Source organism: Sphaeramia orbicularis, chromosome 20 (assembly GCF_902148855.1).
Source record: "Sphaeramia orbicularis chromosome 20, fSphaOr1.1, whole genome shotgun sequence".
In the NCBI taxonomy this organism is placed as follows: domain Eukaryota; kingdom Metazoa; phylum Chordata; class Actinopteri; order Kurtiformes; family Apogonidae; genus Sphaeramia; species Sphaeramia orbicularis.
This window is the reverse complement of record NC_043976.1, coordinates 20,604,556-20,621,029: the sequence shown is the minus strand read 5'-3', so window position 1 is coordinate 20,621,029 and position 16,474 is coordinate 20,604,556. Positions and strand designations below refer to the sequence as shown.

Sequence of the window (16,474 nt, the reverse complement as noted above, 5' to 3'; positions counted from 1 at the left end):
TCTTGGAAACTTATACTTCAGCCTTACTGAGGTGGAAGAGCCTATATGCCCCGTGACCCTGGGGATAGGGTTTTCTGCAACCTCGTGTTTTTGGGAAGGACATATTGTGCAAACTTTCTCATGCAAAATTCATAAAGACCACTGTATTAACATCAAAGATGATCAGAAGGCAGTTTTTTCTCCTATCATAATTGTTTGTTATTTACTGGAATTTTATTTGTTAGAGTACAGTATAAAGGCGATCATTACTGGATACTGTTGGTTTGTTTCCTATCTTCTCCTGTCCCTAAACTGACTGTGATTCTAAATATACAGATATGCAGCTGTGAGAATAGTTTGTATGCCTACATGTCCAGGGACAAAGCTTAAAAAGTGCAATATTTTTGTTTTACACTAGTCAACATTTGCTAGGGATCAGGACTATAACTTTGCTATATTCGGGGGTGTAATTCTGGAAACTTGAAAATTTACTTTCCCAGTGGAGTACAGCCTGCGGATGCGGATGGTGGCCACACACATTATTGACATCACACCGTATGTGTTTCAGAACATTCTGAGTGGTTTCAGTGAAAACAAAATTGGAAGAGTAATTGTTGTGAACTCTAATTTCTAGGGTTGTATCACCCTTTTGCCAGAAAGTGCAATAAAAATTTGTTTTTTTACCTTTTGGTCCATTTTTCTTTACATGACTAGCCAAAGTACACACATAATATATGAAGTCACCCAAAATATTATACAACATCAATTATTGTGCAAATATAAAACTGGTCCCTAGCAAATGTTGACTAGTATATTTTATGAGAACTTTATTGATATAATTTTTTAAAAATAAAATTGGGTCATTGTGGAGTGAAAATGATATGTCATTTATGATTGTTGTATGTTGTTATTGTCAGACATCTTTTTTTAGTTTTTGGGTAAACTTGTTATGTCATGGTTTAATAGAAGCAAGCTGTTCACCTGGGATGCCTGTGCTTTGAGTTGCCATGACAGCAAGCATCTGTCCTGCAGAAGCGCCTTTAAGTAACAGACTGAACTGTGTGAATCATAGTTTTATCTTTAGGACCAGCTGTGAATAAAAAAAAAAAAAAAAAAAAACACTTCAGAAACAAATGCAGACAAAGTAATAGAGCAGGGTTTTTTTTCTGCCTAGTAACGCTAATGTACATATAGCTTGACCACATGACTCCTATGTGACAGGATGAGGAGGCATTTTGCATGACGCTGATCAAATCATATGGACGTTTCCTCAAGCAGACGTGGAGGGCATGCTTACCCTTGGTATGATAAACCAAGGGTGACTGCACCAATGCTGGTTCTGTAGAACATGCTTTGTTTTGCGCTTGCAGCATTGATGCATGTGATCACGATGCTTACATTGTACAGCTACAACTCGATGATCTTTGATAGACACAGACAAATGATTAAAATGCACCCAGATTCACTCGTCTTCATTAATAGCCTACAGTTGTGTGGCACAGTGGTGGGAAAAAAAACATGTTTATTTATGTATTGTTTGCTCCTGCAGCCTTGCATGAATCAAGGATAGTTACCCAGATGTAATGAGACATGCTTGAGCGCTTGTTTGGATACGGGTGTGTATTTGTGTGTGAATTTCAGACACATTTAAGGATGGTGTTAACTTCATTCCATTCTGACCTAGGGTTACTATTACATAAGGCTCATGTGGGTTACACATACAGTTTGTTCCATCCCTTTTTAATTACATCTGTCCCTGTAACGATTCTTCCTGGTGATTCCAGCTAGTTCAGTCTGTGTTTAAGAGAGTCAGAGCCAAATTAAAAGACTGATTGCAATGATAAAGTTCTCTGTCTTGTGTCGAATCTTCTCAGACCTCCCGAAGGCAGCATTGAGGATCCTCAGCAACATGACTTTCCTGTTCGTCAGCCTGTCCTACACAGCAGAGTGTGCTATTGTCACTGCCTTCATCACCTTCATTCCCAAGTTTATCGAGTCACAGTTTGGTATCCCGGCCTCCAACGCCAGTATATACACAGGTAAGTCTTTGTTCATGATCTTCTAATTCACTTTTTAGTTTCTTAAAGGGGTTGTATGTAGTATTCATGTTTCAAAATCTCTATAGCAGGGGGAAGTTGTGTACTAAAATATACTTATGGCTGCCAAACTAAGCTATGTATCCACAGACTGTGTCACTCAATGAATAAAGTATAAAGCTAATTAATATCATCAAGTTTTCATAACCACTTAGCCTGATAGCCAGTCAAAATAACATCATGTCTTAAAATCTTTATGTTGGCTTCGGTATTAGTGGATATATATTTATTGCTCTGTTTTTAGATGTAAAACGGTCACAGTAAAACCACAAATCACCTGTTTTCTGGGCCGTTTGTGTTGTCAATAGCTGCACTAAAGATCTATTTGGAATCATCCAGATAATTTCAGTTTTGTCTAAACCATGGATCAACAAATGGCCAACATAGCAAAGATAACATCAAATAATAACTTTATACCTCAATAAGCTTCATAATTAAACTCAATCATGTGGAAGAAACACTGCAATTTCAGCATCAAACTCCATTCTTTTCATTTAGAGCTGTGTCCAGTGGTGAAAACAACAACCGAACTTCTAGCTTTTATCACTTGTGTCACATTGTTCGGCTCTCAAACTTGTTTCTTTGCTGTTCTCATCCCATCTCATCACTTTCTAATGCTTTGGTCAAAGGCCTGGTGGTGTTTCCTCACCATGGGAGACTGGCAGGATGACTCACAACTCACTGTAGTGGTCTGTCAATATCCGTCAAACTCTTGGTGTAAATATAGCCACTTTAACACAGAGGTCCCTGGAAAAAAGGCGAGCTGGTGATCCCACCTTTGTTCCACCATTGACTGATTTTTTTTTTTTTTTAATAATTTATTTTTTATTGACATTCAATATCAGACATTCACATCCAGTACATCATATGTACATATATCATACATCTGTTGTCCACTGTAAATGCCAAAATAATATTTTTGTTCTATGTCCAAACACTGAAAAGAAAGGCAGAAAACTAAAATAAAACTATGTACAAGTAGGGAGTGATCTTTTCCATACAGCACTCAAATCATTGACCGATTTCTACAGCCAAGCCAAAGGAGTAACAGAGGTGAGACTGGCTGGACTTTTACACAGCGGACCTGTGTGCCAGAATCAAAGGGGCGGTGATGCAGCTCAGCATATAGTGTGATGTATAACTTGTGCGTCGGAAATACACTGAGCATTGTGTTGTTGCTAACCTGTCCAGAGTCAGGTCGTCTTTCACCGTTCCATAAATGTTAGCATGGATAGAGTCCTCTGCCCGAAGTGACAACAACTCACGGATCTCGGCGTCTCCCCAGTTCGACATCTTTCTATGTTTGTTTATTGTACATGGCCCACGCTCATTTTTAAATCCCCCCTGGCACGTGGGTCACTGGCACACACAATACGTTATCAAAATGTCACACCTTGGTTGTAGAACGAGAGGTGTTCCTTTTACATTGTGTTCCAGAATCCTAATTCCACCTTTATCACAGCTCTGTTACTACCTCCAGAGGAGTTACAGAGTCATGACAGAGGTGGGACCAAATGATCCCACCATTTCGTTTACACAGACGTCATTCTGGAATAAAGGTGATATATTCCCCGAACAGAAGTGCTGTGTAAAAGGGGCTACTAATGAGTTCACTTCTTTACAATCCAATACATTAGTGTCCGCGGCCTAATTTCAGAGCTCTCTGTTCCAAACACTGTAATGATAATTAAATATAATTTTTTAAATATTTGAAAGTAGAAATGCCACATATAGATGCTTTAAATTGGAATAAAATACAGTATGAAGCAGTAAAAATGGCTGATTGCAGTGAAAATATGTTATCTTCTTGTCCTTGTTGTGGACAGCACATTAAATGGTACTTCAGTGTACTATATGTATCATTTAGTCTTGACCAGTTTAAACTCTCATTTCTTCTTGTGAACACAGTGATTCACAGTGGGGGGGGGACTATATGACTCACGGAGTCCTGCTGACTTTCATTCAATGATAAGCTTCTATTCTATCCCATGGCTGTAACACATAAGTCACTTAAGTCTCCAGGAGGCACATTCATCATAACATGGTCCCAAGCACACACTCTGCTCTGTGTAATTTGTGCGGCACATACAGTATAGAGGATGTACAAAAAATCAGTCTAATCCTACATTCATGTCTGAGCCAGTACTGCTAATACTAATCTGGTATCAGGATTATGGCAGCAAGGAGTGATTGAAAACCCAATTATGGCCGTGAAAGCAAAAAGGTGTGTATAGTGTGTGTCTGTCCAAGTATGCTGCTGGCTAGCATATGGTGGTTTGTAGGCACACATACATAAACACACACCCCCACACACACAATACCATTGCCTCATCTCATCTGCCTGTTGCCAGGATACAAGGGGTAAGGGCAAACGGGTGGTGCGGTTGCCATGGCTACCCACACGATGCCAAGCTGCTGGGATGTGATGATGGTTGGAAAGGAGGAGGAGAGGGCACTCCTGTTGCTGGGTGCACAGTGCTTCCTCAGGCAAGCCAGATGGACGACCAAATGTGACATTTCCATGACGATTAGGAGGGATTGTCTTTTTACAGTGACCAGAGGAGCAGACTTGTGTTTGATTATGTGTTCTCAAGAAATACTGGAAAGAGTTTGTGTTTTTTGTTTGAAACATTTCATCATATTTATTTAAATTGTCCGTCTTTTGCCTTTTTAGGCTGGTTAATTTTAATATTTTTAACAATTTTAAGCAACCAAAGTTGATGTTTTGCAACAGTTAAGACAGAAAATGTATTGCAGATATCGAAAGTAAATTTCTGTCAACTAAATAGAAGATTATGTCAAGTCCTGAGCGACACTAGAAGTCATGCATTTTATTTTTCTGACAACTCCAGTGTGCTTTGACAACAAACAGGAGAAAAACTTGAACTGTTTAAGTACATTTAAAAGAAAAAGACACCAGAGCTGGTCTCATCGTATGCCATGTGATCTATAGGAATCACACTAAAAACATATTAATAATCAGTTGTCACAACTCTGTCTGAATGGTGATCAACTGAGGGGCTGCCACTGCTTCATGCTCATTAGTTGTTGCTACAGGAATAGCTCTGTAACATATCACATGTGCCTCCCCAGTCGCATTTTCCCCCATGCTGCTGTTGCAGACCTCTGACTGATTCTGTGTTTTTTCTCTCTGTTTGGCAGCTCTTCTTATCTCAGTCACTGTTCCTTGTAATGAGCAACTTTCCTTCTTGTGTGCAGCATGTTTTCTGTCTTTATTGTATAAGCTGCAGTTGACAGTTGCACATCACACTATAAGTTACAATCAGAGGCAGAGCTTTTTGTCTTAGAACTGGATTTTACTTGCAGATTTGATCAAATTCATGACACCATACTGGGTGCTAATCCAGAGAATATGTGTATATCACTCGTGAAGCATTTAGCAGCACGTGAGGCTTAAGTCACTGAGATGATATCTGGTTTGATGTTTAATCCCGCAGATAGGGGAAGGTTTTAGCATAGAAACATTAATGTACAGGATATTATAATGACACAGCTTTCAATTGACCAGCACTCACTGAGCATGCTCAGAGGGATATCTGTCCTGCTCTTTATGATGTGAGTTGTACACAAACCTATGCATACAGAACAGCAGAAACCAGATGTCATTTCTGTGCATCAGCTTTACTGACTGACCCGGTGTCCCTTGTTACCCACTCGTGATCGCCTGTGGCTGGGCATGTGCAGCCGATCCAGGCCTTTACTCTTTCATCATGACACTTAGCACCCAGTCTACCCTGCCAGCCGCCAGCTTAGCCTTTCCTCATGCTGTCATTTAGACTACTGTGGCTCTAGTGGACTGAGAACATGTGATTTGCAGTGCCACAGTCTGAAGTGAAATGACTCACTAGTAGCCCACAGTGTAGCCTGGTGATATTGATATGACATGTTTTGGTCCTTTTTTTTTTTTTTGAAGTTCTTCTTGAGAGAAATTGATCTTTTTCAAGTAACAATGACGTATGACGCACAATGCTGTCTTTAATATATGAAGTGTTAACAAATTACTCATCTGACATTGCCTGATTGGGAAAACTGTAGTTCAGATGTTTACAGCACATTGTGGATCATGCTAAACAATAATTAATTCAGCGTTGGCATCTTTTCATGACACAAATTGCCTGCTCTATTTCTGTGTACTGTCTACACTCCCTCCATCTCACCCACTCTTTTTCTCATCTGATCTTTCTCTCAGGCCTCATCATTGTACCCAGCGCTGGAGTAGGCATCGTATTGGGGGGATACATCATCAAGAAGCTGAAGCTGGGTGCCAGAGAGTCGGCCAAGCTGGCCATGATCTGCAGTGGGGTGTCTCTGCTCTGTTTTTCCACTCTCTTCATTGTGGGCTGTGAGAGCATCAATCTGGGAGGGATCAACATCCCCTACACCACTGGGTGAGGAGAGTTCAGTTAAAGCACAATGTTAGCCTCATAGCATAATTGCCTAAGTCATACACCATATGGACAAAAGTATTGGGACAAATAGAATTCAGGTGTTTCTTCAGGGTTTCTGCAGGTCATTAAAAAACATTAAAAGTCATTAAATGGATTTTGTGAAAATTAAGGGCCTTAAATGGCATTAAAAAGCATTAAATTCAATGTCCAGAGGCATTAAAAAATTAAATACACTTGGTGGAAAAAAAATAGTAGTTATTCATGCTTTATTTTGATTATATAAACATTTAATAATTTTGATTCGAAGTATAGTGCGATGATTGACAAGCCGAACCCTTTAATTGGCTATTGTTTATGGCCAGTACACAAAGTCACAACACCAGATGCTTGGAATGCAACGTGCTGTGAGCGTGCTCATGCTGTGGCGAGGGAATATTAGCAAATGTTGGAAAAATGGGAAAATGCAAGTTTCGGCAGAAGTGATTGGAGGAGGAACTATTCAGAACCTGGTTGAAGCCTGTCGACTGTAAACTGTCATGTATATATAAAACTATATATAAAAGTGTATCTGCAGTTGGACATGGGCATTAAATTTGTTTAAAGTGGCATTAAAAAGGGCATGAAAAAGCATTAAATTAGATTTACTGATACCTGTAGAAACCCTGTTCTTTTCTAACAGGGGTCTGGGCTACAAATAGTAATAACAAATTTTGTAATATAGTTTTATATTGTGATGAATGTCATTGCATTACATTGGTTTTGTTTAGATTGTTATCTTCGTTTCCAAAATACCTCAGAGATGGTTTTTACTTAATTTCTCTCAACATTGATTTTTTTTTTTTTTTATCCATGACCATGATTTTAAATGTTCTACCTCTAAATTTCTATATTAGTTTACCTGCTCTGACTGTAAATAATAATTTTCTATCACAACTATGCATCTACTTTCTTCACACTTCACTAAGGAAAAACATCTCCCATTAAACTTAATAAGGAAATATTGATGTTTATAAACTATACGGACAAAAACATTGGGACACATCATGGCTACAGCTTGTAAGATGTCCTTTTCATGCTGATTTAAGATATAAACATCGATATAAATAATCAATATGATATTTATCACAGTATCAAACTATATTATGACATTTGTCATTATTGTTTTATATTCCAGACTCCTGTTAGAAGAGAAACACCTGAATTCAATGTGTCCTAGGGCTGCACAATTTTGGCAAAAAATAAAATCCCAATTTTTTTTCCCCTAAAACCTAGATTTTCGGGTAAAACTACAAAAGACAACAGAAGTCAGCATGTTGTTTTTGTGAGCAGCCCGCAATGCAAGCCACTGCTCCAACCTCAAATCTGTGATGGTATCATGTGATGAACCCACAGAAGTTTTTTTTTTCTTCATTAAACCTATATTGAATGAAGTACAGTATAAAAACAATGTATACAACAAGAAAATAACATAAGTTTGCCAGGGGGAATACACTACAGTAAAACGTCATCAGAGCAAATACTGATAGTTTTTTATAGCCTTTTTGTTTCCAGATTTATCTAACAGCTTTTAATAAAGCTCAGCATATTTTAAAAAATAAATAATATTTGGTTTTGTGTTCCAGAACGTACATTTGTGAATGAAAAATTTAGCAAGTAAGATGAAATTGATTTGACAATTTCCCGTTTTTAAAAATCGTCCTTATTAAAAAATCCGATTTCGATTTAAAATCGATTAATCGTGCAGCCCTAACGTGCCCCAATACTTTTGTCTATATAGTGTATGACTTAGGCAATTATGCTATGAGGCTAACGATAAGCGTAATTAGAGATTGGGGGGGGTGAAGCTAAAACCGTCAAGGTGATATAATGAAGTAACTGCTATAAATTAGCATCCTGGTGCTGAAATGAAGTTGTATGTGAAATGCGCACATGTTGGAGGGGGGGTGGATCTGCGCAGGTGTCACCCTTCCCATCATCATCCTCATGGGTTGTGGCATTGTGTCTGAGTGTGAATGATTAATTAGCAACACTTGCATCTGCTCTCATGGCTCCGGTGAATCACTCCGCCACCTCTATTTCCGAAGCTGCGGCTCAACACTACATCAGCAGCCAGGTTTGAGAGTTAACAAACAGTCATCCGATGTGTCAGCCCTGCAGACACAAATATGGCGCAGGCGTCTGTCAGCACACGCGGGTATGAGCGTGTTCACAGAGACAGGCCGAGGCTGTCACACTACACATGGCATGACCTTGGATGATGCAAACTGATCCAACACGTTTAACATATATATGGAATGAGTTCCTTTAATGTCGTCATAAGCAGTTATTAGAAGTTTGCTCTGCTGGTGGGGATGTCATAAACCTGCCAATAGAGTTTTATTTTTATGTCTTTCCAAGTTCAGTTTTAGTTTTACAAACCCATAAACACTTTTATTTTGATTTAGATTAACTGACTGGTATGGTTTTTATTTTTTAGATTTGTAGGTATTAAGTGTAAAACTTTATTAAACTGATTTAAAGAAGCTTAAAATGGCAGGATTAAAGAAAAAGCCTTAATGGAGAAGTTTTTTTTTTTTAATGATTTTACTTCATTCTTTTATGAAGACAGTGTAACAGCCATTAGATCAAAAACATTAACTTCTTCATTATTGTTATTGGATTATACAAGGGAGAATCAAAAACTTCACCGACAAATGTAATTAAAAGTTTATTGTATTGTATTTATTTATTTAACAGACCTCTCTGCCTTGAATTTCACAGGTCTAGCTGCTCACTTTTGGATGCCACTCTTTTGATTGATTTCCTCTCTGGGTCAAACTGGTAGATCCAAGTCATAGTAACATAGTGCTTGTCTGAGAACTTTTTGACTCCCCCTCATATTATTGCAGTCAACAAATGATTTTTTCACTGCTCTGTTTGGTGGTTGTCTTCTGTATCTGACAACCCTTCTCCTTTAAAGGGCCTGCTAAATATCAGTGACATTTACTTTTCACATAACTAAGTTAATCAAGGAGATTATTTGGCAAATATTCAGGTTGGCCTTTAAAGCCTCATAGCTGACCCATTAATAACTGTGGTCTTTGTTCAGGCCTGTGTTTATAGAGGGGTCAACAAGACTGTGTGAGCTGGTGGGGCTCCTCATTATGAACACTGCTGGTCACTAGTCACTTGTAGCGCCCACATGAGGAATGTTTAACCCAAACCCACCCTTTGTGCCGCTTGTCTGTACTTACACAGTAGTCTAGACATAGCCCCCCCCCACACACACACACACTGACAGACTGGAGACAATCTGACAAATGATAATACGAAGGCGCTCAATCTTAGCACCGCCAAGAGGCACATCAAGTTATGTAATATTGTAAAATGTCAGCGAAAGCGCTATGTTAGTGTGAGACATGCTTAAATAGAAGCTGCTGTGGCATGGTCAGTGATCAGGAACACATCCCCTGTTCCTCTTCCTCATCTTGACGTGCTTCAAACTTAACCGTTTTTACCCTGTTCAGTCGCTGCCGCGCTAAACCAGATTAAGTCCCTCGCTCTCTTGGCTCTGTGTTTGGCTTTTTATACGGCGCCGCCTGCACACAGCTTCACAACATCTGGAGAGTTCAGCGGAGGCCGGGGTTTATTCGGGAAAGAGGACATGTGCAATCAGTGCAGTGAGGCTGCAAACTCCAGCAGGGCTGATGCCGTTTTTAAAGTACATGCAAACAGACACGCACACGCACTCTGCCTTTCTCTGTCACACACAATGTCTGGAATGTGGCACTGTCATGTCAGGACAAACTAAATGTGCTTCTCTTGTAACAGCCCATATAAAAAGCAAGGATTAGAATTATATTATAACCTCTGTGGGCAGAAAAAAAAATGGTTTGCTGATTTAAGAGTGCATTAAAAATAGTAATATGTTTTTTAAATAGTATTTTAGTTACAATTTTCCTTGACATTATGTTAATTAAAACATATAATCTGAAACATAAGCCATAGCTATACTACTACTACTACTATGAATAATGATGACAATAATAGTATAGTAATGGCAATAACAATGATACTTATTAAAGGAGTGATATTTTGCTTTTTTAAATGGAATTATGCATTTTCAAACATTTCCCTGTGGTCTACATAAACTGCAAATGCTATGCTTGGGTCTGAATTCTTCATTAATTCAACTCCACAGGTCCATCTTCAACCCTATTTCTGAGTAATGACACCAGAAAGGTCGTTTTGAGCGCTGGCCCTTTAAATGCACATGAGCCACTTCATGCTCCACCCCCTCCAGGTTGTTGACCATGCTGCTCTGTCCCGTTCAACCACTTGTGTTCGTTAATACAACCAACAACTGAACATTTTAGGTAACTGGCTCGAAGTTTGGACATATTTTCAGTATGGACAAGCAATTCTGTCGTACTCGGAAACATGTTCGTCAGGAGTCTTGACCTTATATGTGCAAATGTTGGGACGTAATTCGTTATAAACGTAACAAATTAAAAAGGAAATAAAACAGGTTGTAGAAATCCACTCGATTTTTGCCAAAATTAATATAAAGATAGCTTTGCAGCACCTGGAGGGTTCAAATTCAATCTTTTGGAACTATTAGGGTCCAAATACACAATTAAATGTCCCAAAGACTAATAAAAGTAGGTTTAGCAAAATATGACCCCTTCAATACCGCACTGTTAAAACCACAGTTTACAAAATGCACTAACTGTCAAATCAAACAGGACTCTCATACCTTAACAATACAGAAACAAAGCTCGATGAAAATTGGGAAGAAACTCTCACAAAAGATAAATAATTAATTCAATTTTGGATTACAGTCGAAATAATTATCATGGGCAATAATCAAGAAGAAAAACAAAGACTAAGATCAATACCATGTGTCGATAAAAGTGAAAAGGTAGAAAATAAATCGTAACTATTATATGGTGCTTCAGGGTCATTTTTTCCATCATATAACTGATTATTGTTTTTTAGAATCAGTGTGGACTGTGTGTTCATTTGTGTGTCAGTGTCAGCCCTGGGTCGTTGTGTTGTTAGGATGTGTCGCAGACTGTTCCGCAGGGCTCAGAGCGAAGCTTCCCAGAGAAAACCCAGGACTCGCTTCACTGCTTCTGGTTTAGATGAAGCCAAAGCCCTGTTTGGCTTAGAGGGACAGTTCCCACACTGGCTGCCGGTACATTGGAGGTGTTAACTTCCTCACCCCCACATCACCGTCCCTTGCTAGATTAAAAGTAACTGAAAGGATTATGTGCTGCAGATTAATACAAAGACACTGAAACTACAGCTAACTTCATGAAGAGCAGTGGTGCCGATCTCTTTCTAATATACATTTTGCTTGTTTTTTTTTTTTTTTTTGTTGCTCCCATGCTACACCACCAACATTACATAATAAACTATTGCCGTGACCATGACGACTATTCACAACACATAGTTGTTGTTTTTTTTTTTTATTGAACAATGAACAATTGAACAGAATACACAATATTATATCAAAGTAGGATAAAAAAATAATCACATTTCACAAAATATTTTACATTTTCAATATATAGATACAATTAGAAGTTAATAATAATAATAATAATAAGAAGAAGAATGATGATAATAAAATAAAATAATAAATCAAAATAAAAAAGCTTGAGCTATAAAAACAGAAATTATATAAATTAAATAGGATTATATATTTGACAGTCTTTTTATTTTACTTGCGTTAGAGTTTATAATGTTCTTCAAATTATTTAAATATTTGGAAAAAAGTGCTTTAAAAACAATAATATTAGGACGCTGGTGTGTAAATTTAGTGCAATGAATGTGAAATGTGGCAAATATTACTAAAAGGTTGATGATATATCTTTTTTCTGGATTTATTTTATCAATTTGTGAAAGGCCAAATAAAACATATTATTCATAACACATAGTATAGCCTTGGCAACCACCTGAAAAAGGCTTAATTGTAACCATAAAACATCTGAGAGTACAATGGAAATGTATTAACAGTTATCTAAAACATTATAGACGCATGTATGAAAACTGTCCGAAATGTATTTATTCAGAACACATAGATTAACCTTAATATTCCACTGGTAGAAACTTTAGAAATCAGCTTTAGAAACAACCTTATCATCATCTTCAGAGCAGATGGTATAGCCTTGCATTATATCACAAAGCTTTTTCAGCAGTTTAATATTCAATGCATATCTGTTGTGTATTTATTCATTTATTGTTTATTTAATAGGAACCATGCACACTTATGAACATTACTGTATAAAAAATACACCCAGAATAGTAAAAATAACTTCCTTTCATCTGCAGTCCCTAGGCAGGTGACATCAATACATCACTCGTTCGCTATTAATTAAAAAAAATTAAAAATACACATAATGATGACATAGGCATCATCAAAACAGACAAACAAAAAACAAATAGACATACAAAAAATAAATGCATGTGTAAATAATATCTTGTATGCAGCAGGAGATACTAAATTCAATGGGAGATGTGGTTTAAAATGCAAAATATACATTCATGGATTTGTTTTCAATTTGTCTAAAGCTAAATGACATGCTGCCATCTTACTCGAGTCACATTTTGAGAAGAGCATATGCCGCAAATAACCCAGATAAATGGATGTTTGGAAAATTGCTCCTTCAGAGAGTAGAGTGGTTAGGTCTCCTACCTCTGGAACGACTTGGAAAATATATGATTGAAATTGGAAATGGGAGACAAAAACAACCTTGTGTCTGCATTTTGACAGGATCCGGTAGGTATAGGAAGGTTTCATTAGGGAGGCAAATCAAGTTACAGAGCAGTATGTTACTCTTTTTCTGAAATGAAACATAAATGAGGCAAGTGGAGGCTGCAGTATGAGACCAAACGGTACCAAGGGAAGTGTGTTCTGCCAGGCTAAAAACTGTTGCAGTGTAATTTAGTAAATAGGATTGATTGGACCTTCATGTTCCTAATAAATGTTCGTCCTTGTGTCTGTCTGTACAGTCCGACCCTGACGATGACCCACAGGAACTTAACGGGCAGTTGCAACGTGAACTGTGGCTGCAGGATCCACGAGTATGCGCCGGTGTGCGGTTCCGACGGCATCACCTATTTCAACCCCTGTCTGGCTGGATGCAGCACTGTGGGCAACGATAGCACCGGGGTCAGTACCCACACAGGAACAACGACACACACCCATGTATTCTGTCCACTCCTAGCTCTTTTTGTTTCACTGTCAAATAAATAATTACTAAAAAGCCCCTTTGTGCATGAAAAAGAATGGGAAAAAGATGAATGAATATAGTTTGAAGTAAACACAGTTGGGAAATCATAATGGACACATAAAGACGTGACATGCACCGTTTTCCGTGCGTCCTCCTCCCACTGCTGCAGGAAGTGTGAGACTATACAACAATGTAGCATAGGAAATTATAACAACATGAGGAAAGGAAATGTCTAGATTCTTTGCTGAGATGACTGGTTGCACAACATTAGCAGTGCCACCAAGTCTGAGGGTACATCAACACAGCTAAGTGTTGTTTTGATAGAACTGGGCTGAGTTTATACTTAACCTAGAAACATAGAAATAAAGCACCCTTTTTTTTTTTTTTTTTTTTTTAAACATGTTCGTGAACATAAAATACAACAAACAGTATAGCAAGGCCAGTTGAGGGTTACAGTATTCAACAAAAGATATCCATAAATAATAAGGATGTCCTGATCGAATCTACAGATTGGTATCGGCTGCCGATCTGGCATTTTTTAGAAGATCGGACCCGATTAGTCACGAGAACGGGACGATTTGGGGGGGCAAACATTCTGCCCTCTCAAATTAAGGTTCCAAACATAGGGAAGCAGGAGGCTTAGAGTAAAGTATAAGTATATTATAGGTAGTATGGGTAGTGTACTACACTACTACTATAGTATAAGTTTAACTTTTTCTCTGTGTACTCATTATGAGGTCCGGTTGTGATGCGCAAGTCAGGTTTTTTTTCAACCCGTGGAGCTTTTGTGGAATTATTTGACCCGACCCAATCCACCCCACAAATAAACTGACATTCTTCTGAACCAACCCACGAGTAACCCGCCTCACACCACTGACACATGGCACTGAACGCACCACTGTATAATACCTGGACGGACCTGTCCACAGACTCGCTACAGCAGTAGCAAACATAAGGTTCTAATGTGGCCCACAGTATGAATTTGGAAAGTGCAAAAACTGTACTAAAGTTATTAAGAGTCAAAGGTGTCATACTTGTTTTAGTTCAGGTTCCACATCCAGCCCAGTATTGCTCCCAAGTAAAATAATAGCATAACTAGAAAAGCACTCAGAGAGCGCAGACCTCCGCCAAGGCAGATCAGTGCCCCCCCGATCACTACCAAAATTTAATCATTTGTTCCTTGTGCCAGTATCAACATTTCCTGAAATTTTCCTCCAAATCCGTCCATAACTTTTTGAGTTATCTTGCACACGGATAGACAGACAGACAGACAGACACACAAACAAACCAACACTGGCAAAAACATAACCTCCTTGGCGGAGGTAATAACCTCTAAATAATGACTCCAAATTTAAATCAAAATTTTATCGTAAAAAGTCTGGATCGGATCAGTATTGGATCTGTATTGGCAAAACTAATCCCCCCCAAAAAAAAAAAAAAATCGGATTGGATTGGAAGCAAAAAAAAATCCAGATCGGGACATCACTAATAAATAATAAAATAAAAGGAAAATAAGTGTATCACATTACCATTTCAGCGTTGATGTCTTTGTTTTTAAATCCAATCCAGTTGTCCCATTTTCTATCAAACTCATCTTTTTTTAATCTTAAGGTATAAGTCATTTTTTCCATCACCCATATTTCCTGTACTATATCTAACCATTGTTTGTATTTAGGTGGGTCTGCAGCAAGCCAGTAGAAATAAAGCACCTTATACTGTAAACTGATATTAGATCTTGTATCGTTTCTGTCTACAGATTAGGAACTATACAGACTGCGGTTGTGTGCAGAGCAGACAAGTCATCACTCCGTCCTCCGGCGGACAGGTCAACCAGCTCCAGCTGGTTATCGTAAAAACCTACCTGAATGAGAACGGCTATGCTGTTTCGGGGAAGTGCGACCGTACCTGCAACACCCTGATCCCTTTCCTCATCTTCCTCTTCATCGTCACACTCATCACCGCCTGTGCCCAGCCCTCTGCCATCATTGTCACACTCAGGTAATGACTGTTCCTGTTGGACTAAAATAAAGGCTATAATAAGAGTCACTGTATTAACATATGGTTCTCTTTTGTCAGGTCTGTTGATGAACAAGAGAGGCCTTTTGCTCTTGGGATGCAGTTTGTCTTGCTCCGAACCCTTGGTAAGTTCCAGAATGTTTACATTAAGCCAAAAAATAAAAATAATTAAGTTATAATTTGGCATGTCTGCTTTATCTTCTTTAATACTGAAATAAGTAAAAAAAAATCATTAAAAGAAGCTCAAAATGTGTAATTAGGTAATTTCTTATTAATCTTGAGATTGTTGGACAATGAGGCTTTCATGATCGCCTTTGGACCGGGGTTAGTTTTCTTTGCCTAATGTGCTGCTAACACAATGATTTCTATTGTCTGATTCTTATTCTCTAGTTTGCCACAGCTGATCTGCAATAGATTTCAACTGTTCATTTGCAACAGCTCTCGTTCTCTTGTTTTCTTGCTAACACCATGCAGCTTTAGAGAGTAGCTGTATGTGTAGTTATACTAGAGCCCTTGGGGTTAGAGAGCCCTGCCCTAACATGTCTCTGATCTGCTTGGTATGGCAGTGTGAACATAAAGCTGTCACTTCCCTTCTTGTAAACCCCTGGTGATGTATGGGTCATCTGTCTGTGAGTGCGTACATGCTTCAGGTTATATCACTGGTCAGGGTTAATCGTTTTTTCAGTACACCACAGTCTGATGCCATTCTATACATCTACTCTGCAGTTTCCTCTTAAATTTATTAGGTTTACGATGTGCT

At 38.4% G+C, this 16,474-nt stretch overlaps 1 protein-coding gene across 1 annotated transcript in view; it reads left to right on the top strand.

Annotated features, from left to right (window-relative positions):
* slco5a1 (solute carrier organic anion transporter family member 5A1) overlaps positions 1 to 16,474 on the top strand; it is a 46,062-nt gene that overhangs the window by 25,768 nt on the left and 3,820 nt on the right. The window contains exons 5-9 of the mRNA XM_030123080.1: positions 1,854 to 2,018; positions 6,286 to 6,484; positions 13,478 to 13,637; positions 15,455 to 15,696; positions 15,775 to 15,839. Of these exons, the coding sequence (XP_029978940.1) occupies positions 1,854 to 2,018; positions 6,286 to 6,484; positions 13,478 to 13,637; positions 15,455 to 15,696; positions 15,775 to 15,839 (831 nt within the window). The remainder of the gene's footprint in view (positions 1 to 1,853; positions 2,019 to 6,285; positions 6,485 to 13,477; positions 13,638 to 15,454; positions 15,697 to 15,774; positions 15,840 to 16,474) is intronic.